The sequence below is a fragment of the Callorhinchus milii genome, unplaced genomic scaffold (genome assembly GCF_018977255.1).
Source record: "Callorhinchus milii isolate IMCB2004 unplaced genomic scaffold, IMCB_Cmil_1.0 Scaffold3, whole genome shotgun sequence".
NCBI lineage: Eukaryota > Metazoa > Chordata > Chondrichthyes > Chimaeriformes > Callorhinchidae > Callorhinchus > Callorhinchus milii.
This window is the reverse complement of record NW_024704744.1, coordinates 3,426,801-3,446,715: the sequence shown is the minus strand read 5'-3', so window position 1 is coordinate 3,446,715 and position 19,915 is coordinate 3,426,801. Positions and strand designations below refer to the sequence as shown.

Below are 19,915 nucleotides of genomic sequence, written 5' to 3'. Positions count from 1 at the left end.
CCTGGTAACCCTTGCTGCTTTCCTGAGATTGTCATTTGCAACTCTTAACCCATGTCTTCTTGTCCTCCTGCCTTGGCATACATGAAAGTATTGTTCTGGACTCACTTTCTCAATACCATTTAGTATCTTGGAGACCTGTAACGTAGTGTTTAGAGCGCTTGCATCACAAGTGAGAGGACCCAGCTTCAATTCCTGAGTGGAGAGAAACCTTAGACAAGTTTCCTTACTCCACACGCCTCTGTTTACCTAGCAGTAAGTAGGAACCTGGTTATTAGTCAATTGTTGGAATCGCTTTCTGGGGCTAATAATCCCTCATATAAAAAAATTGGTCACTCAAGCCATGACTGTTTATGGGACACTGCTGTGTGCAATTGGCTGCCACATTTCGTCCACAAAATACCCAGTCGATCCACTTTACAGTATATTCTGTGAAGCATTTGAAACATCTCAATGACGTGATGAGGAGCTATATCAAATACAAGGATTATTATCAATATCCCCCAGGAGGTGTGCCTTTATAAGACTGATTAGCCCTAGCTTGTTTGATCGTTCCTTTTTTTCATTCCTCTAATGCTGGAGCTTGGCCTTCCTTGAGTTAATTCTTCATTTAATAAAGATGTAGAATAGACAATATCAGCTCAAACCCACTCCCCTTTCCTCTCTTCCCTTTCCCTGCCCTCATTTCTCCTTTCCTCCTTCCCTCCCTCTCTCCCTCCCTCCCTCCCTCTCTCCTTCATTTCTTCCCTCTCCCTCTTTCACCCCTTCCCTCCTCCCCTTCCCCTCTCCTCTTCCTCCCCTCTCTCCCCTTCTCCTCTTCTCCCCCTCCTCTCTTTGCTCCCTCCTTCCCCTACTCCCAGCCAGTTTGACGACAGAGAGCGTAGAGTTTTGGTTATATAAGCGGATTTCAGAACCGGAAAACTGAAATTTTAATTAAACCACGGGTGAACGAAATAAGAATCTCACAATAAGAAAACAAGACCCTTTCTTGAAACATATTTTCCGAAACTTTATTCATGATCCTGGCAATGCAAAAAGTTGGCGTATGGTTTCACTTTGATTTTGGTGTACAAACCCCCCCTGGGAATTGATGAGATCTTTGGCACAAGCTAGACACAAAATAGCCTTTGAAAGCTATAAATAGCCCATCGCATGTAGTGTTGCTAAGGTACTGGGGATTGGAGGATGTCTAAAATGCAGGTTGGGCTAATAGCCCACAGCCGACCATGTGCAAATACATCCAGGTGCTCTTTAGGAGTCCTGTAGCCTAGTGGTTAGAGCACTCGCCACGCAAGCGAGAGGACCCGGGTTTGATTCCCGGGCAGGGAGAAACTTTGGGCAAGTTTCCTTCCTGCACACACCTCTGATTATCTAGCACTCGGTAGGAACCCGGTTGTTTGTTGATTAGCGGATCGCTTCCCGGGGATAATAATCCCTTCAATTAGCTGCCACATTGCGCTCAATAATTACTCAATTCACTTTACAATATATTCTGTGAAGCGCTTTGAGACGTCTCAACGACGTGATAAGGGGCTATATCAAATGCAAGGATTATTGCTATTATGTAAGTGACCAGTGAAAAGGGTGGCAGGTGATTCTGTGATCTTTTCGAAGCGCTCTCGCTCTGCGACGTTGCCACATTTAAAAGCCAAGTGTCAAAATGCAAATTCATTCATTTCATTGGTTGGTTTTAGATACAATGAATAGAGGATTTTAAACTTCGTTGAGTGGATGACATGGAGACTAAAATAAGACAAAGACAGCAAATAAAATAGAGCAATGTGTAAGTGAAACTTTGTCAGCCTGGCTCAGTTGGAAGTACTCTTGCCTCTGGGTCAGGAGTTTGTGGGTTTAAGCCCCACGTTGGGGACTTTGAGTTCATCGAGAAGATCTGTAGCTCAGTGGTTAGAGCACTCGCCTCGCAAGCGAGTGACCTGGGTTCAATTCCCGCCAGGGTAAATGTTAGGCAAGTTTTCTTACTCCAACGCTTCTGTTTACCTAGCAGTAAATAGGAACCCGGTTGTTAGTCGATTGGTGGATCGCTTTTCTGGGGATAATAATCCCTAAAATAATTAATAATTTGGTCACTCAACCCACGACCATTTGTGGGACACTGTTGTGCACAATTGGCTGCCGCATTTCGCCCACAAAATCTGCAGTCAATTCACTTTACAGTGCATTCTGCGAAGCGTTTTGAGACAACAACAACAACAACAACAAGATTCCATTTATAGAGCGCCTTTCACGTCAGGAGGACGTCCCAAGGCGCTGCACAGTTGGGTCATGACCCGAGCAGGGGGGAAATGGTCAGGGTGAGGGGAGGGAAGGGAGGGAGAGAGGAGGGGGAAATGGTCAGGGTGAGGGGAGGGAAGGAGGGAGCGAGGAGGAGGAAGAGAGTCGAGAGGGGAGCTGAAGGCTCGGTCAAAGAGAAAGGTTTTGAGACCGGCCTTGAATGAGGAAAGGGAGGAAGCAAGGCGAAGGCACTGGGGGATGGAGTTCCAGAGCCTCGGGGCTGAGAGGCTGAAGGCCCGACCACCGATAGTAGGGCGGTTGGGGCGGGGGACGTGGAGCAGACCGGAGCCAGAGGAACGGAGGGTACGGGCAGGCAGGTAGGGGGATAGTAGGTTGGAGAGGTAGGAGGGAGCAAGGCCGTGAATGGCCTTGTAGGTGAGGATGAGGATCTTGAAATCAATCCTCTGGGGGATGGGGAGCCAGTGGAGGCGAGCGAGGGTAGGAGTGATGTGGTCCCGAAGCCTGGTGCGGGACAGTACACGAGCTGCAGAGTTCTGAATGACCTGCAGCTTGTGGAGGGAGGTGGCGGGAAGGCCGGCGAGGAGAGAGTTCCCATAGTCCAGCCTTGAGGTGACAAAGGCGTGAACCAGGGTTTCAGCAGCGTGAGGGGTGAGGTAGTGCCGTAATCTGGCGATATTCCGGAGGTGATGGAAGGCGGTGCCAGTTGTGGTGCGGATGTGAGGGAGAAAGGACAGCTCAGGGTCAAACAAAACGCCGAGGTTCCTGACTGGCTTTGAGAGGTGGAGAGTGCAGCCTTGGATGCTGATGGTGTCAGCGCCTGAGGACATCTCGAAGTCGTGAAAAGGGCTATATCAAATGCAAGGATTATTATTATTATATAGTCTAGGCTGACCCTGCAGTGCAGCATTGGGGGCAGTGTCACATTGTTGGAGGTGCCGTCTTTCAGTTGAGACATTAAACCAAGGACCGCTGCCCGTTCAGGTGGATGTTAAGTATCCCTCGGTGCTATTCGGAAAGAAAGAAGAGAAAGACTGTCCTGGCTGGCAAACCCCCAGTGAATTAACATTGTCAGGAAGGATGGTTGAGGACAGGACACTGAGACTCATTTAAAAAGCAGCTTGATGCTGCAATGAAGGAATGGTAAGAGTGGGTGTTCTGCAAGGATGAGATCAGAAAGACCTACTTAATCCGCACGGGTCTTGTGATCTTGTAATTCCCCTTTGGCTGTTTGTGTGAGAAACGGCTACATGTTAAAAGAAACTCAGTACAAGTGACGGAAATGATTGTGAAACGCTCTGGGCCATTGCGGCATTTGCGATAGGCCTTGTATCAAACTGTGAGCTCATTCATTTTCATTTATACACGATAAGATCCAGCTCACCGTGCTGTCCCTCACACAGGGTCTTGCTGTCGATGGCTCAACTCGCTTTGTTTCTTCCTTCACCCACCCAGGCCTCCATGTCCAGGAGAGGGCGCTCACATCTCCTCCACTGGTACTTGCATTTATATAGCGCCCCTCACGCAGTATAGCGTCCCAGAGCGCCTGACACTGGCGGAGCAGATGCTGAGTCGGGGGAGGGGCGAGATGACCATAGGCATGGTCGAAGATGAAAATCATTAGGCACGACCTGAAGATGGGGAAGGAGGGGGCAAGGCAGAGGGAAAGAGGGAGAGTATTCCAGAGTTTCTGGATGTAACAACATTGACAGTTTGCACTTATCCAGAGCCCATTACGCAGGTTAACAGTAGCCCATCCCTTTGAGATCCTTCCGTCAGCCTTAATTTTTCTCTCCTTTAAAAGCCCATTCACTTGTGCAGAAAGCAATCCGAGTGATTCAACGAAGGCTTCATAACGAGGGAGAGAGAGGAAGAGGTGAGGAGGGAGATAGTGGGAACTGGGAAGGAAAGAAGAGGAGAGGGAACAAAGGGCGGGGGGTGAAAGAGCAGGGGACAGGAAGAGGGGGGATTCGGGATTGGGGACGAAGGAAGAGGAGGGGCATGGAGGGAGGGGAAAGAGGAGAAAGGGAAAGAAGCAGGAGGAAGGCGAGCGGCAGGAACAGAGGAAGGAGGAAGAGGAGAGGAAGGGAGGAGGCGGTAGAGGAAGAGCAGGGAGGGGTTCTGGCAGACATCAGCCAGGCAGTGTTGTTGGAGTTGTACACTGCGTTGGTCACAGACCATTTGGAATATTGGACTCAGTCCTGGGTGCCCACTGGCAGGAAGGACAATGTAAAAGCTCAGAGAAACAGCAACAAATTACATTCACACAGTGCCGTTCATGTTGGGAGGACATCCCAAGGCCCTGGACAGTCAAGCATTTGGACCCGACAACAACAACAACAACAAGATTCCATTTATAAAGCGCCTTTCACGTCAGGAGGACGTCCCAAGGCGCTGCACAGTTGGGTCATGACCGAGCAGGGGGGAAATGGTCAGGGTGAGGGGAGGGAAGGGAGGGAGCGAGGATGGGGGAAATGGTCAGGGTGAGGGGAGGGAAGGGAGGGAGCGAGGAGGGGGAAATGGTCAGGGTGAGGGAGGGAGCGAGGAGGGGAAGAGAGTCGAGAGGGGAGCTGAAGGCTCGGTCAAAGAGAAAGGTTTTGAGACCGGCCTTGAAGGAGGAAAGGGAGGAAGCAAGGCGAAGGCACTGGGGGATGGAGTTCCAGAGCCTCGGGGCTGAGAGGCTGAAGGCCCGACCACCGATGGTAGGGCGGTTGGGGCGGGGAACGTGGAGCAGACCGGAGCCGGAGGAACGGAGAGTACGGGCGGGTAGGTAGGGGATAGTAGGTTGGAGAGGTAGGAGGGAGCAAGGCCGTGAATGGCCTTGTAGGTGAGGATGAGGATCTTGAAATCAATCCTCTGGGGATGGGGAGCCAGTGGAGGCGAGCGAGGGTGGGAGTGATGTGGTCCCGAAGCCTGGTAGGGGACAGTACACGAGCTGCAGAGTTCTGAATGACCTGCAGCTTGTGGAGGGAGGGGGCGGGAAGGCCGGCGAGGAGAGAGTTCCCATAGTCCAGCCTTGAGGTGACAAAGGCGTGAACCAGGGTTTCAGCAGCGTGAGGGGTGAGGTAATGCCGTAGTCTGGCGATGTTCCGGAGGTGATGGAAGGCGGTGCCAGTTGTGGTGCGGATGTGAGGGAGAAAGGACAACTCAGGGTCGAACAAAACGCCGAGGTTCCTGACTGGCTTTGAGTTGGGGGTTGGGATCAGAAGGAGTGAAGGGCAGGAAGGATGGCGGTGGAAGGGTCACCAAAGTCGCGGTCGAAGAGGAGGGTCTTGAGACATGCCTTGAAGGAGGCAAGGGAGAGGGCGAGGAGAAGGGACTGTGGGATGGAGTTCCAAACGTTTGGGGCAGAGAGGCTGAAGGCCCGACCGCCAATGGTGGAACCGGAACCTGTTGAGCGGAAGGTGCGGATGGGTTCTTATGGGTGGAATTCCAGGTGGTATCGGGGTGCTACAGGACGTGCTCAATGAGGCACGATGCCGATCGTGAGGAAGGGGAAGGTCTTCAGACGTGACCTGAAGATGGGGAGGGGGCAAGCTGGAGGGATTGAGGAGAGTATTCCAAAGTTTTGGGGCGTAGTGTCTGAAAGTGCGGCCACCAATGATGGAACGGAGGGCACGAGGGACAAGCAGGGGGTCAGAGTCAGTTGAGCGGAGGTGGCGGGTAGTGGGTTGGGGAATAAGCAGGTCAGAGAAGTAGGGAGGTGCCAGGCATGAAAGATGAGTGTGAGGATCTTGAAATTGATTAGTTTGGTGAGCCAGTAGAGCCTGACTAGAACCAGTGTGACGGAGGTTCGAAGTTTAATACGGGGACATCTCAAAGCGCTTCACAGAATATACAGTAAAGTGAATTAACTGTGTATTTTGTGGGTGAAACGCAGCAGCCAATTGCACACAGCAGAATCCCCAAAACAGTCGTGGATTGAGTGACCATATTGTTTTGGCGGGGAGGGATTATTATCTCTGGAAAGCGATCTCCCAATCGACAAACAAGCAAGTTCCTCCTTACTGTGAGGTAAACAGAGGTGTGTGGAGTAAGGAAACTCACCTAAGATTTGCTCCCCTTGGGAACCGAAGCCGGGTCCTCTCGCTCGCTTGGAAGGTGAATTGACTGTGTGTTTTATGGACGAAACGCAGCAGCCAGTTGCGCACAGCAGTGTCCCACAAACAGTGGTGGATTGAGTGACCATATTTTTGTTTGTTTCGGAGGGATTATTACCCCTTAATTATATTATCACATAGTCTAAGCTGACACTCCAGTGCGAGGCTGTGCGATCATTCACACCAGGCCCGGGCCTAATGTAACCTGTGCCGTACCTCTGTGTTTCCTCTTCCAGTTTGCTCCCTCCCTCTCCTGAAGCTGGCGGCTCTTGCTGGGTTTGGTTCCAAGGGCGCCCGCAGCACTCCTGCTCCTCCAAGCGACCATTCTTCGTGTGTGAGCCTGGACAGTAAGTGTCAACAGGCCATTAACTCTTGTGGGATGGTGGGAGAAAGAGGGGGTGGGAGAGCCACAGCCAAGCCCCCCCATCCTGCTCTGTTCTGCCCTCACTCCTGTGGCATTTATTATAATATTAATAATAATCCTTGTTAATTTGATACAGCACCTTATCACGTCGTTGAGTTGTCTCAAAGCGCTTGAATTGACTGTGTATATTGTGGGTGAAACTCGGCATCCAATTGCACACAGCAGTGTCCCATAAACAGCCGTGGATTGAGTGACCAATTTTTTTTTGAGTGATTATTATCCCCGGAAAGCGATCCGCCAACTGATTAATGACCGGGTTCCTACTTACTGCTAGGTAAACAGAGGTGTGTGGAGTCAGGAGCCTTGCAAAAGAATCTGAGGGGAGATGAGGAGAATTTTTTTTACCCGGACAGTTATTATGATTTGGAATGCACTGCCTGAAATGCAGTGAGGACAAGTTTGCAGGGCTATGGGGAGAGAGCGGGAGAATGGGATTGATTTGGGTAGCTCTTTTGAAAGAGCTGCCACAGACATGATGGGCCGAATGGCTTTCTTCTGTGATGTATACTTTTATGATTCTATGAAATGCGCTACCTGAAAGAATGCTTCGTGATTTTCGAAGCACTCCAGGTTGCTATCCTTCGTGGAGTTCTGTAACTCAGTGGTTTGAGCACTCGCCTCACAAGCGAGAGGACCTGGGTTCAGTTCCCATCAGGGCGAAATGTTGGGCAAGTTTCCTTCCTGATAATAATCCCGCAAGAAAAAAAAGTAATAAATTGGTCACTTCAATCCACGACTGTTTGTGGGACACTGCTGTGCACAATTGGCTGCCCCGTTTTGCCCACAAATATACAGTCAATTCACTTTACAGTATGTTCTGTGAAGTGCTTTGAGATGTCGAGAAGACGTGAAAAGTGCTATATCAAATGCAAGGATTATTATCATTATTATAAAGGCGCTATATAAATGCAAGTTGTTGTTGTAGCGGAAACAGATTGCATAGTAGGTTTGAAACGAGAATTGTATGTATACTTGAAAAAGAAAAATGTGCAGGGCTGTGGGGTAAGAGTAGGGGAGTGGGATTAGTTGGTAGCTCTTTTCAAAGAACTGACACAGACACGATAGGGCATAGCCAGCTGAGCGGAGGGAGCGGGCAGGTTGGTAGGGGTTTGGGAGGTCACAGAGGTAGGGGGGAGCAAGGCCATGGAGGGCTTTGAAGGTGAGGACCAGGATCTTGAACCGTGTGATGGGAAGCCAGTGGAGTCGGGTGAGGATGGGGATGATTGGGTCACGGTGCCTGGTGTGAGAGTGGACATGGGCTGCAGAGTTTTGGATGATCTGCAGCCTATGGAGGGACGGGTTGGGGAGGATGACATGCAGGTCAAGCGTAGATGATATCCTATGAATGTGTGTATGAGGGTCTCGGCGGCCTGCGGTGTGATATAGTGGCGGAGTAACTACAGCTATGAAGTAATTATAGTAACAAAACTACAGTAACAAGTGCTCAGTATTTCCTTCCAGCCAAAGTCAATATTGAGAACTGTTTAGTTTTGGGGTATCCAGTCTTACAGTAGATATGACTGGCCTTGGTGGCTGTTCAGTGATTTACTCGTCCACACTAAACTCCGTACCCCTATCATACCAGTCCTCGCAAGGCTCCACTGACTCCCCATCACAGAACGGATCGATTTCAAGATCCCCTCACTCATCTACCAATCCCTTCATGCCCTCGCACTCCCTATCTCTCCGACCTGCTTACTAACCAACCCACTATCCACTGCCTCCGCTCAACTGAATCTGGCCTCCTGATAAACTGGTGAAACTAACTCAATGGGCTGAATGGCCTCTTCTTCTTCTCCTATGCTTCTATTCCAACCCTTAAAAACGGCAGAGAAAACAATAATAAAAAATAACTGTCCTTGCATTTGCTAAAGCGCTTTTCATTTCGGGAGGACATCTCAAAGTGCTTTGCGGGATAATAATAATCATTCTTGCTTTTGAGATAGCGCCTTATCATGTTGTTGAAACGTCTCAAAGCGCTTCACGGAATATATTGTAGACTGTATTAGTTTGTGGGGCAAAATATATGTTAAAGTGTGGTGACTGTGTAATTTGTGTATAACAATGTCCCGCTAACTGCCTTATTTGGTTGGCCAGACAGTGCTCTCAACGGCAGCTGTGAGATTTTAACTAGTTAAGCTCCACCACTTACCCCAAAGGACACTCTGGGGTCCCCAAGCCAAACTGCGCCTAATATAATCTCCAGAATTAGGTAAGCAGGATACGTGCCTCCAGGCATACACAAGGAAATTTCCATGTGTAGATAAGATGCAGGGAATTGTCAGTTTGGTTTGGAAACTCCTACGCACGGTGATGGGTTTCCGCAGGTGTCAGACACCCGGCTGACCAAAAGGGGAGTTTATTTAAGTTACGAGAGAAAAGAGCAATGCATTTCCTGGCTAATTCCCCCTTTGGCCTTGAGTCCTGCACTTGAAGTGGGGCCACTCTCAGACTAATACTGCTTGAGTGCTATGCAGAATGTGATTTTTCTGTGGGTCGACCGGGTGTCTGAAGCAAGTGGAAATCATGAAAACCTCGCTGTGTGTGAAATAGTTACCTCTGCAGAGGGGGACGTCTCCTAGTTTTATAGACTCATAGAAATTTACAGCGGAGCAGGAGGTTGCCTCGCCCGTCGAATCTGCACTAGATAGCTCTCAGAGCTGTTCATTCAATCCCACCACTCTTGCCTTATCACCACACTCCTTTGAGGCTCTATCCTTCACATCAGCATGGTGCAGTGGTAGAACTCTCGCCTCTGAGTCAGAACGTTGTGGGTTTAAGCCCCATGTTGATGGGAGGGAATGGGGGTTTGCACTGACGGAGTTGCCGTCCTTCGGATGGGACTTTAAACCAAGATCCCATTTGCCTGTTCTGGTGGAAGTTAAAGATCCCGTGGTGCTTTCCAAAAAGAGAAGGGAGTTTCTCTCTCCCGGTGTCCTGGCCAAGAATTCCCCTAATAAACAAGGCCATTAACATCAATGTTTGTGGGACATTGTCCCCATTCCCCTGGGGACATTGTTTAACTGGCTGCCGCATTTCACCCACAATATACACAGTCAACCCACTTTACAGCAGATCCTTTGAGATGTTTCAACGACATGATGAAGGGCTATATCAAAAGTGCAAGGATTATTATCGGGCGCAAGCTGGCAAGAGCCAGTGATTTGGGGGAGAGGAAGTGGGAAATGGACCCCAGTGTGTCTTTTGGGGGCTGCTGCTGGATTTTAACCAGTTTGTCCCTCGTGTGCTCCGTTCCACCATTGGTGGCTGGGCTTTCAGCCACTATGCTTCAAAACTCTGGAACACTCTCCCTCAATCTTCTCCTTCCTCATCTTGAAGACCTTCTTCTTTGACCATGGTCACCTCCGCCCATCCCCTGGCTCTCTATCATGTTCCTCCACTATCGGGCATTCTGCAACACATCAACAACAACGACAAATTACTTGTGTAGTGAGCGCCCTTCACATCCCAGAGCGCTGGACAATTGGGGGTTTTGGACCCGAGCTGGGAATTGGGGTCAGAAGGGGAGGAGAGCAGGGGGGTGGGAGGGCGGCCGAAGACACGATCAAAGAGGAAGGTCTTCAGATGGGACTTGAAGGAAGTAAATGAGGGGGTGAGGTGGAGGGATTATGGCGTAGAGTTCCATAGTGTGGGGGCAGAGATGCTGAATACCCAACAGCTGATGGTGGGGCAGGAAATGCGGGGGAACTGAAGCAGGCCGGTGTCCGCCGAGTGGAGGGAGCGGGTAGGCTAATAATAATAATAATAATAATATGGGGTTATGAGGTCGGGGAGGTTGGGGGGATCAAGACGATGGAGGCCTTGATGGTAAGAACAAGGGTTTTGTACTCCATTCTCTGAGGAATGGGGAGCCAGTGAAGCCGAACAAGAATGGGGGCAATGAGTTCCCAGAGTTGATGCAGGAGAGGGCACGAGCTGCAGAGAATAATCTGCAGCTTGTGGAGGGAAGAGTTGGGAAGTCCAGTGAGCAGGCAGTTGGTGTAGTCAAGCCGGGACATAATGAAAGCGTGGATCAAGGTCTTGGCGGCCAGTGGTGGAAGGCAGTGGCAGAGGTTGGCAATGTTGTGGAGGTGGGGAGGGAGAGGATTTGAGAGGAGCAGAGAGAATTCAGCAGATGTAGAGTAAGAAAGCGTGAGGTGGAGGTTAAAGTCGTCCAAGATGATGAGGCGTTCAGAACAGACAGAGGGAAGATAGGAGGGTGGAGATATCAGAGAGGAAAGTGGAGGAGGGTTTGGGGGGACGATAGATGAGGAAGATTTTTAAGGAGAGATTGGAGGGATGGTAGAGAGGGAGGTACTCAAATGAGAAGAAGGATCCAGAGGAGTAAGAGGATGGACCCAGTGAGGACCTGGAGATGAAGGCCACACTACCTCCATGACGATTGGGTCGCGGGAGCATAATGGAAGGTATAGCCGGGTGGTATGGCCTCAGTAAGGGGGAAGATGTGTTCTGGAGTGACCTAGGTTTCAGTGAGAGCAAGTATATCGATTTTTTTCGTCCACAATGAGTTCGTGGACAGTGAGGGTTTATTAGATAGGGAGCGGACATTTTGAAGGGCGAGGCGGAGGGGACAGACAGCCGAGGAGTTTGCAGAATGTGGAGTGTGGGGGGGAGATGGATTGTTAGGAAGGGTGGGAACTTGAGTGAGAGAGGAGAGGTTCACCTCCAGGGGCTGGGACCGATGGGGCTTATGGTGAAAATGGAGGATGGGGCAGTCAGGGTGGCTGCTGTTGGACAGTCAACGGCGTGTGGTGCGTTGACCTTGGCGGAGGATTCCAAGACTGGAACAGAAGGAAACTGTGGTTGGGTCCAGGAGGAAGAGAAGGCGGGGGGAGGATGGTAGGAGAGAAGGAGTGAACAGGAGTAGTGAAGGATAAGGGACAGGAGAGGGGGCATGTTGGGGGATGGTAACTCGGGTCTACCCTGTGTGAGGAACACTATATAAATGTAAGATGTTGTTATAAAAGCATACAGCTTGCCATTGTGAACACTGGCTAACAGTGACAAAGCAGCAAGTGATGATGGTCAGGGTCTGAGGGGGAGTGACTGACCGGCCAGTCCAATGCAACAGTGACTCAATGCTTGGTGGTTGGAGCTGACGTGTAGTGCAGAAGGTTGTACAGAATGCGGATGTCGGGTTGGCTCATCAGCAAGGCTTGGGGTAACTGCTGGAGATTAACCAGCTAAAACCGTATTGCTTGCAGTTGAGAGCACTCTCTGGTCATTCACTGGGGACAGAAATTCTTCCCGCTCAGCTCCTGTTAACCCTGCAAACCAAAGCCCTAACTGAGAGGGTGGTTCTAGTTAGACAAGCAACAGGAAGTTTGTCAGACAGCGATCTTAAGTGGCTGGTTTTAACTGGTTACCTTCCAGCAGTTACCCCCAACACACACTCTGAGGACCCCAAGTATTGGCTCATGCCAACCTGCGCCTAATACTTTCCGGAATTAGGTAAGCAGGATGTGTCCTGCCGGGGAGAATGTGCGCATTCCATTCCAAACACAGGGAGATTTCCATGTGTAGGTGGTTTGCATGCGTAAAACTCTCAGTCCGGTTGGATACAGTCATAATAATAATAATAATTCTTGCACTTGATATAGCGCCTTATCACGTCTTTGAGACGTCTCAAAGCGCTTCACAGAATATAGCGTAAAGTGAATTGACTGTATATTTTGTGGGCGAAATGGGGCAGCAGTGTCCCACAAACAGTCATGGCTGAGTGAACAAATTATTATTATTTAAAAAAAATTTTTTTTTAAAGGGGATTATTACTCCTGGAAAAGCGATCTGCCAATCACTAATAACCAGGTTTCTATTTTCTGCTGCAGAGGCTTGTGGAGTAAGGAAACTTGCCTAAGGTTTCACCCAGAAACTCTCGCTTGCGAGGCGAGTTTGAGATTACTGGTATGTTTGAGATTAGCAACTGCCTTGTTGAGCTACAACTGAGGGCCAGCAAGAATGCTTTCCACATGAAATCCAAAAAATAAAAAGGAGATAAAAAAAAAATTCCTTTGCGAAGAAGTTACAGTAAACTAGCAGACCATCAAGCAACAATTAATTGAGAGTATGAGTTTAATTCACAAAGCACCTATTTTGCTAAATTTGATGGGTTAAGCGCTCTGGGACTCTACCCTGCGTGAAGGGCACTATATAAATAATCATAATAATAATAATCCTTGCATTTGATATAGCGCTTTTCACGTCGGGAGGACGTACCAAAGCGCTTCAGAGAACACACTGTAAAGTGAATTGACTGTATATTTGTGGGCGAACGCGGCAGCCAATTGCACACAGCAATGTCCCACAAACAGTCATGGATTGAAAATGACCAATTTATTATTGTTTTGTTTTTTGGAGGGATTATTATTAGGCTCTGTGTGGAGTAAGGAAACTTGCCCAAGATTTCGCCCTCTGCCTGGAATTGAACTCAGGTCTCTCACTTGCAACGCGAGTGCTCTAACCACTGAGCTACAGGACTCCACAAATAAATCCAAGTTGTTGTTGTTGCATGTGTCAGGCACCCGGCTGATCAAAAAAAACTAACACAACTGTCACCACGTACACTCTTACCGGCTGCATTGAATTACACATGTACAATCTAGATTATTGATTAACTTGGATTAGCCACGATTTGTGTTGTTTGCTTGCAACTCGGACTTCGCCGAAGTCAGACTCCGCCACTGTCAAGCTCTCTGGAACGCTAGCCCAGGTGAAAGGCGCTATATAAATGCAAGTTGTTGCTGTTATATTAAATGTTATGGTCCTGACTGATACGACTTATGTGTGTTTTACTGTGTCTGGTCACTACAACGAACAACAACTTGCATTTATATAGCGCTCTCCAGGGCGGACGGCATCCCAGAACATGACACTTTATAATAATAATAATAAGCCTTGCATTTGATATAGCGCCTTATCACGTCTTCGAGACGTCTCAAAGCGCTTCACAGAGTATATTGTAAAGCGGATTGACTGTATATTTGTGGGCGAAACGTGGCAGCCAATGGCGCACAGCAGTGTCCCACAATCAGTCGTGGATTGAGTAACCAAATTATTTATATTTTTGAGGGATGATTTACGGTGACTCCCTGTGAAGTGCATGGAGATATTTTGATGTCACGGACGCTATATCAGATACAAGAACTGTTACAATTGAGAGAGATTGGTCATGGTGAAATCTGTGTGTGTGTGAGCTTTGTGTGTGGCAAGCTCTACCTATAGTCAACAGTAGGTGCCAGTGTTGCCCAGTGTAACTGTGCGAACGAGGATCGTGGGCAAAACTGGATAAGACACAACGAGCACAATTATAATTCTCCCAATTGATAAAGGACTTCAAAGTGCCTCAAAGCGCTTCTCGGGGGTAATAATGATAATAATCCTTGTATTTTATTGGCATCCTTGCCTTGAAAGTCCTCCACGACCTTGTTCCTCCCTCTCTCTGTGACCCATTAACTCCTGTCCGCTGACTCTGCTCAGCGGGCTCCGGCCTGCTGCACGTCCCCCGCCCGGTCCCACCCCACGTCCCCCGCCCGGGCCTTCAGCCTCTCTGCCCCCACCTTTTGGAACTCCATCCCACAGTCCCTCTGCCTCGCCCCTTCCCTTGCCTCCTTCAAGACCCGTCTCAAGACCCTCCTCTTTGACCGTGCTTTCGGTCTCCCTCCTTCCCCTAACCTCGCTGCCCTCCATCCCTCCTGATCCCAACAACCAACTCGGGTCCGAAACACTGATTGTCAAGCACCTTGGGGGCGTCCTCCCGAGGTGAAAGGCGCTATGCACCTGTAACTTTGCCGCCGTCGTTGTTTGTTATCACACTGTCAAATCTTCTCTCAGTGCTTCACAGGGTTCACTGTAAAGTGCAGTGACTGTGTATTTTGTAAGTGAACACGGCAGCCAATTTGTGCCTGGTGGAGTCCCACAAACACAGGTGAAGAGAATGACCAGTTTTATGGGGGGGGAATTTGTCGGCCCAGAACACTAGAGAGAAACTCCTTCTCTTGATCCATGGGATCTTTAACGTCCACCTGAGAGTCTCAGTTTGTCCACACACCACACAGCTGTAGCGGGACAGTGACTTGGACACCTTGGCTCATTTGTTGGCTCAGTGTTGAGGGAAAAGGATGGTTCTACACTAACAGTGAGCCAGGCTGGCTAGTCAACAGCCACAGCATCACCTCTTGAGTTCTCAGCTATGAAATTCCACCTAGTTTTAGCCCGTGAGACCACTTTGTCTTAAAATTGTACAGAAAAATGATAAAATTTATCTTAGAATAAATCCCGTGCTTTTGGTTCATCAGCCTGACTCGGTTGGTAGCGCTCCCGCCTCCGAGTCAGAAGGTTGTGGGTTCAAACCCCACGTCGGGGCTTGGAACTCACATTGTCTAAGCTGACGCTCCAGTGCAGTGCTGGGTGGGGTGTTGCATTGTTGGAGGTGCCGTCCTTCGGATAAGATGTTAAACTGAGGCTCCGGGTGACTGTTCAGGAAGTTAAAGATCCTGCGGCACTATTTCAAAAGGGAAGGGAGTTTCTTTCTCTCCTGGCTGCCTGGCCAACAATTCTAAAAGATTAGTCACCCATCTCATGGTCGTTTGCGGGACATTGCTGTTTATAGTATATCCTGTGAAGTGCTTTGGGACAATCACCCGTTGTGAAAGATGCTGTACCAAAGGCAAGATGGTTACTATCGTTATATTAATAATAATAATCCTTTAATTTGATATAGCGCTTTACCGCATTGTCGAGACATCCCAAAGCACTACACAGGATATACTATAAAGCGTAACGACTGTATCTTATGTGGGGGAAACTATTATTATTATTAGTGTAGATAAATCCTTTCGAATTTTTTCGAATAGTTTTGGGAGGTATTATGCCCCAAAGTTTTGGAACTCTCTCCCTCAATCCCTCCGCCTTGCCCCCTCCTTCCCCTGCTTTAGATCACGACTGAAGACCGCCCCCAATCTCTGGAATTCCATCCCCTAATCACTCCGCCTCGCCCCTTCCTTAGCCTCCTTCAAGTCCCGCCTCAAGACCCTCGTCTTGGCCCCCCCACTCCCCTCCCCTTCCTCCACCCCCCCCGACCTCAGCTCGGGTCTGAAATGCTGTACACTGTCCAGCTCCTTGGGACACCCTCCCGATGTGAAAGGCGCTATACAAATGTAATCTTGTTGTTGTTGTTGTTCCTCTGCAAACAGTCACCTCCTCCCTTCTTCCCAGCTCGGCGAGGCTCCACCACTTTTAAGTACTCCGAGACACTGCTCCGCATGAAGGGTGCTGTATAAATGCAAGTTGTTGTTGCTGTTGATTAACGGATCGCAGAAGGGATGAGGTGAGGCGGAGCTGCAGGAGTGACTGACAGGTTATAAGAGCAGAGAGGTGGAGCTACACGATCGATTGACAGGTTAAAAGAGCAGAGAGGCGGACCTGCGGGTAGGGTGATTGACAAGTCATGAGAGTGGCATGCTGAGCGATTGACAGGTAATGAGAGCAGCGAGACGGAGCTACAACAACAACAACTTGCACGCAGGATAGTGTCTCGGAGCGATTGACAGTGGTGGAGCCTGACTCCGAGCTGGGGAGGGGGAGGGGGGAGGTGGCCGTAAGCACGGTCGAAGAGGAAAGTTTTCAGGCGGGACTTGAAAGAGAGGAGGGGGGGGGCAAGACGGAGGGATTGAGGGAGAATATTCCAGAGTTTTGGGGGATAGTGGCTGAAAGCGCGACCTCCGATGGTGGGGCGGAGGGTGCGAGTGACGAGCAGGAGGCTGTTGCCAGTCGAGCAGAGGCGCCAGGTGGTAGACTGGGGTGTGAGGAGGTTGGCATTGGATTTGAACGCGAGTGTGAGGATCTTGAAGTCGATCAGTTTGGTGATATGGAGCCAGTGGAGCCTGGGCCAGAACTGGTGAGATGTGGGTACAGAGTTTGGTCCGGGTCAGTATGCGGGCGGCAGAGATCTGAATAAGCTGGATCTTGTGAATGGTGGAGCTGGGGAGACCAGCGAGAAGTTCGTTGGAGTAATCCAGTTGGGAGGTGACAAACACACGCACAAGGGTTTCAGCTGCATTTGGGGTAAGGTACGGTTGGAGGCGGGCAATGTGGCGGAGGTGGAAGAAGGCAGTCCTGGTCAGAGACCGGATGTGGGGGAGGAAGGACAGCTGGGGGTCAAACCGGACCCCTAGGTTGCGCACTGGTTCGGTGAGTCTGAGCCCAGGGAAGTTGAGGAGTTTAGATCCGCAGAAGTGAAGACGTTGATGGGAACCAAGGAGCGTGGCTTCCGTCTTGTCCATATTCAGCTGCAGGAAGCTTACACTCATCCAGGTCCTGGTGTCTGCCAGACAACCTGATGAACATCGGGGACCTGGAGTTGGTGCTGGAGGAGGCAAAATCGATTTGTCTGTCATCTGTGGAAGTTTACCCCGTGTCTGCTGATGACATCAAGGAAAATAAGGAAAAGAAGAGGCCAAGGATGGAGCCCTGGTGACCGGGCGGGCGGTGGGGTGGGAGGAGAAACCATTTGCTGAGATGAAATGGAGGCGGTTGGTTAAGTAGGACTCGAACCATGCGAGTGCGGACCCATTAAGGGAGGAGAAGGAGGAGAGCTGACGGTGGAGGATGGCGTGGTCGACTGTGTTGAAAGCGGCAGAGAGATCCAAGAAGACGTGGAGGCAGAGGGAGCCCTGGTCACAAATAGAGAGGACGTCGTTCGTGTCTTTGACAAGCGCTGTCTCTGTGCTGTGGACAGTCAGGGTGGAAACCAGACTGCAGAGGCTCGAGGAGGGAGTGGAGGGAGAGATATGACCGAAGTTGACCTACAACAATGCGTTCCAGGACTTTGGCAAGGAAGGGTAGGTTGGAGATGGGATGGTAGTGTGAGAGATAGAGGGATCGAGGGTGGGTTTTTTGAGGATGAGCTTTCAGGGGGAGCGTAACAAAACCTGGGGAGAGAGACTGCTTGACGGTGTCAGCCAGCAGGGGGGAGAGAAGGGGGAGTTGAGTGACCAGCAGCTGGGGGGCGGGGAGAGGGTCAAGGCAACATGTGGTGAACTTCATACGGGTGATTGTGGTTGAGAGGGAGAGAGAAATGGGGGCAGAGGAGTGTAAGGAGTGGGGAGTGGCAGGAGCCGTGGTGGAGGGAGAAGGCGGTGTGGATGATCTGAGTGGGATTGAAGGGGAAATGGTGGGGGAGAATGATGCAGCCAAATGCAAGTTTTAGGGCGAAGAAGTCTAGGACCTCTTCCGTTTGACATGAGGATAGAGGGGGCTTGAGCAGGTGATGCACTGTGGAAAACAGTGCCTTTGGGTTGTTTTTGGCCTCCAGGATGACTTTGGAGTAAAAGTCAGTTATGGCCTGTGACAGGGAGAGGCTGTAGGTGTGGAGGTGCTCGAGCCACGGATGGCGGTGAATCGTGAGGCCAGATTTCTGCCATCTGCGCTCGAGCGTCCGGGTTATGGGTTTGAAGTGAGCAGAGATGACTGTTGTACCAGAGGGAGTGAGTAGATTTGGAAACAACCCTGGATTTCAGGGGAATCAGGGAATTGAAGGTGGTGGAGAGATGGTCATTCAGCAGCTTGACGGCTGCATCAGGATCACTGCGGGTAGAGGGTCAGAGAGAGAGGAGGAGTTATGAGAGTGATTAACAGGTCATTATCTGTGTAAATTAAGCAATAATGTTTATAGTGGGTGGATAATACAAACTTTATCCCAATGGCTCTATGTGGCTCCTGGCTTTTATTGCGTGTGCCCGTCAGTTACGCTTCCTGTTCACAAGGTGGCAGCACGACACATAGGAAATCCGCAGAAGAGTAGTTCAGTATTGCTTTGAGACATTCTTCTGACGTGAAAGACTGTCCCAGATGTAAGGATTATTATTATTACATTGTGTGGAAATTGCTTCTCCCTATTCAACTTGTCAAAACCCTTGACCACTGCTCACACACCAATCTGATGCTATGAAGAGCATGGTGGAGGGAGCTTTGTTGGAGTGGGGGAGAGGGGATGAGAAGGTGAGGTCTGGTTGGTTGACGTTAGTTATTTGGACACTGATAGACTCTCATCTATAACAATCCTTGTATTTAGCATCTGTATTTGTACTTGTGGAGTCCTGTAGCTTCGTGGTGAGATCACGGGGTTTGATTCCCGGGCGAGGTGAAATGTTGGGCAAGATTCCATGCCCTCCGAAATGGGGGACCAGTGAGAGAGGGGGAAAAAAAGCAAGCTCGCATGTTGTGTCCTTCTTTTGCCCATCCAACCAACCCCCTCCCCCACCCCTCCCCCACCACCATTCTCTGTGGAGTCCCAATTCCGTAATGGTTAGAGCATTTGCCTGGCAAGAGAAAGGTCCCGGGTTCGATTCCCGGGCGGGGTGAAACCTTAGGCAAGTTTCCTTCCAATACTCCTCACGCCTCTGCTTTACCCAGCAGTAAGTAGGAACCCGGATGTTAGTCGATTGGCGGATCGTTTTCTGGGGATAATAATCCCTCCCCCCAAAATAAATTGGGTCACTCAATCCATGACTGTTTGTGGGACACTGCTGTGCGCAATTGGCTGCCGTGTTTCACCCACAAAATCCGCAGTATTTACAATATGTTCTGTGAAGCGCTTTGAGACATCACTGCGACGCGATGAGGCGCTAAATCAAACGCAAGGATTGTTATTATTACCTTCTCTCCCCTCCCCCTCACCCAACCTCTCTGCAGAAGATTACACCAGCAGTTTGAAAGCTACAAGGAGCAGATCAGGAAGATCGGCGACGACGCACGTCACTACCAGGGGGAGCATAAGGATGACGCACCCACCTGCGGGATCTGCCTCAAAACCAAGTTTGCGGATGGCTGCGGCCACTTCTGTTCTTACTGCCAGACCAAGTTCTGCGCTCGGTGCGGGGGACGGGTCACTCTGCGCTCCAACAACGTGAGTAGTTGCCGATCGTAGCCCGGCCGACCATCGCGTGGGGCGTGTTTGTCACTGGCCAGCAACTGAACTGTTCTGTTACCACTGGGGATTTGCTGCAGCCTCAATCCTTTTCCCTCTCCTCCCACCCCCCCTCACACCCCCCCCCACTCCCCATGTCCCTTTTATGTGAGGTCCTGCAGCGTAGTGGTCGTAGTGGTTAACCGCTCGTCTCACAAG

General features: G+C 50.1%; 1 protein-coding gene across 1 annotated transcript in view; it reads left to right on the top strand.

Moving 5' to 3' along the window:
• LOC103185594 (regulating synaptic membrane exocytosis protein 1) overlaps nucleotides 1-19,915 on the top strand; it is a 229,299-nt gene that overhangs the window by 76,075 nt on the left and 133,309 nt on the right. Inside the window, exon 2 of the mRNA XM_042332866.1 lies at nucleotides 19,483-19,696. Within this exon, the coding sequence (XP_042188800.1) occupies nucleotides 19,483-19,696 (214 nt within the window). The remainder of the gene's footprint in view (nucleotides 1-19,482; nucleotides 19,697-19,915) is intronic.